The 6103-nt window shown below is 32.8% G+C and overlaps 1 protein-coding gene across 1 annotated transcript in view; it reads right to left on the bottom strand.

Annotated features, from left to right (window-relative positions):
- LOC113371246 overlaps nucleotides 1-832 on the bottom strand; it is a 4860-nt gene extending 4028 nt beyond the window's left edge. Inside the window, exon 1 of the mRNA XM_026611881.1 lies at nucleotides 813-832. Coding sequence (XP_026467666.1) covers nucleotides 813-832 — 20 coding nt within the window. The remainder of the gene's footprint in view (nucleotides 1-812) is intronic.
- Between the last annotated feature and the right edge of the window lie 5271 nt (nucleotides 833-6103).

Consider the following 6103-nt stretch of genomic DNA (forward strand, 5'->3'; position numbering starts at 1 on the left):
CCCTTAAGAGATATAAGTAACGACACAACTAACTTTCTACGGTCACAGTTTTTTTTTCGATATACACGATGGTAAGATTGGACATTTGAAGACGAACAGAAGAAGAACATAGTTTGAATTGATTTGGTTTTCTAGAATTATATACATGTTGATTAACACTCTTTTGTATATATTGAAAACTTTCTCCAATATAACAACTACTGCAATCATTGCAGTCCAACTTGTGAACCGAATCACTAACCCTATCCGCAGGAGTTTTTGATTTAAGAGCAGAAAAAGGCAACTGAACGTGTTGTCAAAACTGAAAACTAAGAAAAAACCTTCAGAAGCGAATAACTTTTTTAAAAAATAAGAAAAATGCTTAAAAAAGGTGAACAAATAACATCTTTATATTATCTAGAGAGGAAGAATTTGATTTTGAACTAGTTGGTATTAGTATTTTGCCTTGAGGTAAGTTACATGAACTTCCCGGTATGTGTAAATAATCGACTGAATCAATAAAATATAAATTAATTTATTAGTGATTAAAAGTATTCCGAGTGGATTTATCACACATCATTGAAAATGAACAAACACTCTATCGTTATACCAATTAAATCGTTTAATTTTAATTTTAACAAACGTCAAAAAAAACTACTCATTTTCTCAAACTCTGATTAATTTTTAAAATTAAACTACTTGTCGTAACGCCGTAATATTTCAGTAAGTTCTATAAAACCATGATATATATCGACAAAAAAAAATTCCATGAAAAGCGTCTTAAAATTTTTTTCCAACAGTTAATTACAAGAAAACGGCTCGGTAGGTTTCACCTAAAGCTAATCAGTATCATTCCTAACTAATATCTTTCGAATAGTTTTTGATTTTTAAAATCGATTCGGTAGTATGAGCTTAAATGTGGATGAAAAGTTTTTTCCAAATTACAAAAAAACGGCTTGGCAGATGGTCGCGCAAAACAGACAACGATAGTTCTCATCGAGATACATCAAATGGCTTTTAAATTTCTGAAATCGGTTCAGGCGTTTTATGCAAACGTCGATGAAATATATAATTTTACCGTCAAAAAAATAATAATAAAAATCGTAGAAATTGTTTCTTTAACACTTTATTACAAGAGAACGGCCCGGCCAAAAACTAATCAGGTCGATTCCCAACCAATATCGTTCGAAGGCTTTCGAAATTGATGCAGAATTGGACAAACAAATTTTCACTTTTCTTTTGCTATTTACAAAGAAATGGCTTGGCTAATTGTCGCGCAAAATTGATAAACGCTAGTCCTCATCGAGATCACCAAAAGCCTGTAAAAGCAAGATCCCAAGGAATATTGGTAAACAGGAAAATGACATCAAAATTGGCAAAAGAAAAGATGGTAGGGATTTCAGAATTGTTTAAAATTATAGCTAAATTGAAAGAAATGGAAACATTAAAGGGTATGGGCGTGTAGCAAAGAATCGGCCCCACCCTAGTATTTAAATGATTTTGACGCCATTTTATAGGTCTTTTCGAAAAAATTTAATACAATATATCAATTTTCAACTCCCTATCTCAACATTTTGCCGATATATCAGTGAAAACATGTGAAAGTGGCCCCTTTTTTCAAACTCACTTTTTGTCGGAAATATAAAATATATAAAAAAATGTTAACGTCATTCTATCAACACTGATCTTATCTATGTTGTTCATAACAAATAATGTAGAAAAATTATTTGTCAGTGCGTGAAAAGTTGTAAATTTTTATTTTCCATTGCCTACCAGTGCGGCTCTTTGGACTATTTTTAAATTATTATCATTCGAAATCTGTACATTTTTTTCTGTTATTCAAAATTTCATTTTATTGTAGGTGGAATAATTATTATTATTGATTATTTTTATTCGCCGTATAAGCTTGTGACTATATATAAAAAAAACTTAAGATTTCAATGTTTTTTATACATTAAAAGCATAGCTGGGTACCGTTAATCAAAAAGTTAACTTCGTTAATCGTTAATCCGCTACAAAAAAAGTTAGCTTCGTTAAACGTTAAAGCGTTACATTTCGGAATAATTAACGCAAGTTAACGTTAATCGTTAATCCGTTAATATGTGTAAAATTACATTTTTATATTGTTGCATTAGTGAACTTGAAAAACTTATTGGTTTAGGTCCTGGAAGTTAACAGGTTATGAATAAAACAAAATACTTGTATAATTCAAATGTGTAATTCAACCCCTTAATGGCGCGACGCGCTTTATGCACACACCGTGATAATAACGCTATTGGTCAACTTTCTGTTTTTATGATTGCATATTGTTTTTACAAGAATTGTTTTCTAAATAAAGGGAAAGAGTTTTTTTTGCGAAAAATAGGAAACGCGCGACGGGTTAAGCGTCGGGTATTAGGTGCATATTTCTCTTCATGAACATTAACATGTTGAAGTTCTCGTCTGAAAGCGAGGCTCGTTTTGGTGTCAAAATGTCTTTACCCGTGGAAAACAAACGTTCAACTGCAGCACTTGAGGGTATAGCAGTATTGTATTTAATAAATTGTGGTCAAGATTTGACCAGGGCTTTTATTTAACCGGGACCCTTCGGGGTAGGGGGTACAATTATATGAGTATAAATACCTGTAACATAGCTGGGCACCGTTAATCAAATAGTTAACTTCGTTAATCGTTAATCCGCTACAAAAAAAGTTAACTTCGTTAAACGTTAAAGCGTTACATTTCGGAAGAATTAACGCAAGTTAACGTTAATCGTTAATCCGTTAATATGTGTAAAATTACATTTTTATATCGTTGCGTTAGTGAACTTAAAAAACTTATTAACTTCTCGTAGGGCAAGTTATAGTAATCGCAAAAAAATCAAAAATGAAATTTTTTATATATTTTTACGTTTCAGAGGTTTCTGAACATTTGGCATACCTTAGAAAAAATGGATGTATGTGTGTGTGTGTGTGTGTATGTGTGTGTATGTATGTACGTGTGTGTATGTATGTGCGGATACAAATTTTCGTCGACGATTTCGGGAACACGGATCAACCGATTTGAATAATTCAAAAAACATTCGATTCGTATTGATAAGAAGACGTGCTGATTAGTTTTTGGCAAAGGCAGGTCTAGCCGTTCCGAAGATATGGGGCAAAATTGACCCAAAAACGGTAACTCAGTTTTTAAGAGAACGGAGCGTCCAATTTGAATAATTCAAAAAACATTTTACTTGTATTGACAATTATGAAGAACTGATCAATTTTTCATGAAGGCAGGTCTAGCGGTTTCGGAGATCTAATGAAAAAAGTAAAAAAAATGCCATTTGGCGGTCAAAATGATCATTAGACATATGCACATCAAATTATTAGATATTTTATAGAGATTTTAACAATAAGTATAAATTTTATTTACATTCCTATGGGTTCCGAACCAATGTTTATCCTTTAGACAGCGACGCGGCGCTTTATATTATGTCTCTATGCAGTCCTAAAGCAGTAAAATTGCTTTGAAAAAAAGTTCAGATCTTCCAAAATATGTCAAAATAAAGAAAACATTTTTTTTTTCAAAAAAAATTAATTTTTTGTCCAATAGTTTATAGTTTCTCAAAAATCTTATTTTTTCGAAGTAAATTTTTTTCAAAAATGTCAATCGTTTTTAAAAAATAATAATTTTAGGTACGGAAAGTACCAGCAATTTGCCTTAAGGCACAACGCCTTAATTGCCTTAAGACAGAATTCCACTTACAGCTAGTTCCTTAAAGAGTTTGTAGCTCTTTGGTTTTTCTATAGACTGAGTGACAGAATTGAAAAAGTCTTCCTTCTCGTCATCGAGCCACTTAAACTATCTCAGTCCTTCGAATTTTTTGCTGCTTCTTGCCATAAGGCATCTTCTACCTTTTTTTCCGTGCATTTTCTTACTGCATTCCTCTCTACTGCTGTCATACGTTTCCAGCCACATTAACCGAAACTTTGGGTGAAATGCCGCGGCAAGTTGGCACTGTTCATCATTCAGGAGTGGTCCAAATCTTTTCTCTATGCCATTTAATAAGGCATTGGCTAAAGCTGTGCCGTGCGGTAAATAGTAGGCATTGGATTAACGATTAACGGACTTCTCGCATTTTAACGAAAGTTAACGTGTCCGTTAACATTTTTAAAAGTTAACTTAAAAGTTAATCCGTTAATCAAAATGTTAACTTCGTTAATTAACGATTAACGGATTAACGAGTTAATGCCCAGCTATGACCTGTAACATATAATAATAAGCGAGTCTAGCAAATGTAATAAGAGAAGAAGGTTGTAGAGCGTAGTTCAATATATGTCATAAATTAAATAGTGGTTTTATTCACATCTTCTTATGGTGATGAAATATTTATAATTTACAGTCCACTCAATATCAAATTAATCAAAGTGATCCTCACCATAATTGGTCCTTCGAACCGGATTTTAGATCAAAATTGGTCATGAATATCTGTTCCCCGAAGAATGCAGCATTGTTGGTCCAAATCTTTTCTCTATGTCATTTAATAAGGCATTGGCTAAAGCTGTGCCGTGCGGTAAATAGTAATAATTGGCAGGGCCGTGCCTGGGTATGTGGCCGCCTGCGTGCGAGCATATAAATGGCCGCCCTTAAAAATAGCATAATAGGAAAATATCCAATATGTTGTTCTCACGAAAAAAATCGTCTTGTAATTTTCAAGTTTTCTCGACATTTTAAGTCATTCTGAATCGTTTGAAAGCCGATTTTTGAATTTTCGGCGACGTTTTCTCAAAAACGGTTAAATCCAATTCAAAAGTTTAAAAGTCATTTGATGTTACTAGATAATGACTAGCGCCTGTCAGTTTTGTGCGACGATCGGCCAAGCTGTTTCTAATCAACAGAAAAATATAAAATTTATTAACGTTTTAGCCAAAAATTCTGCATCGATTTTAAAAATTCAGGAACTGTTTGAAAGATATCATTTAGGAATCGTGCTGATTACTTCTAAGAGATCGGTCGGTTCGTTTCTTCGTGTTTAATTGGTGAATATTGCTTTACGATGATATTTATAAAACTTTTTTGGCGATAGTCATCATGGTCTTTAAGATAACTAAATATTTAAACCCACATTAAGTCATTTTAATTTTTAAAATCTGTACTATCAAAGATTGCAAAAATGAGCGGCGCTTTTTTACGTGAGTCAAAATTTCATCTTTAGTGGACCTTTTCTCAAAAATGCACAATCTCATTTGAAAAATCGTCAAAATTCGTAAATTTGATAAGCACTCGTGCTGCTTAGTTTTGCCTTTAGAATTTTCAAAAAAGTCTCAAATTTTTAATTAGTGAATTGATTTTAAAAATTCAAAAACCATTACAAACGTTTTCCATTTGAGAATCTTGCTGATTAAATTTTGTCAATAATCGACGAGTCGTTTTTAAGTTATTGATTAACAAATTGCTTTGGAAATTTGGATCTTGTTTTTAATTTACTACAGTTTGTTTCTTGTTTGATAATATGTAATTTTTAAACTATTTATAAAACATAACTAATATTTTTAGAAAATTTGTACAAAATTGAATAATCTGCAATAGTTTTTCACAATTCAATGTACTCATGAATTAATATATTTTCATTGTTAAGTCGATTATTAACACATGTTGGATACTTCATGCAACTTGATTTAGGCAAAGTTGCCACTTACACCAAGTTTATAACTTATAAATTATTTAGAAACAGAGTCGCATTCAATAGGGCCGCCTTTGGCTGATTTTTAGTACGTAATTTTGGTCTTTTAGATATATACAGCGGACTTTACGGCAGCGAATGAGTTCAGCGGACTTTGAGCTTGGCCGCCTCTTAATCCAACAGTCTTTTAATTTGGCCGCCTTTTAATTCAGTAGACTTTTAATGCAACAGCTATTTATTTCGACCATTTTTTGTTATGGCCGTCTTTGAATTTGTTCTTTTTTTCATTTGGCCGCCCCTCGGCCGTCTCAAAAGGCGGCCGCCTGCGTGCGGTGCACGCACTGCACGCTGGCCAGGCACGGTCCTGGGCATTGGATTAACGATTAACGGACTTCTGGCATTTTAACGGAAGTTAACGTGTCCGTTAACATTTTCAAAAGTTAACTTAAGAGTTAATCCGTTAATCAAAATGTTAAC

The sequence above is a fragment of the Ctenocephalides felis genome, unplaced genomic scaffold (assembly GCF_003426905.1).
Source record: "Ctenocephalides felis isolate EL2017-DRISC unplaced genomic scaffold, ASM342690v1 CF-g0.4_SCAFFOLD_01492, whole genome shotgun sequence".
Classification (NCBI taxonomy): Eukaryota; Metazoa; Arthropoda; class Insecta; order Siphonaptera; family Pulicidae; genus Ctenocephalides; species Ctenocephalides felis.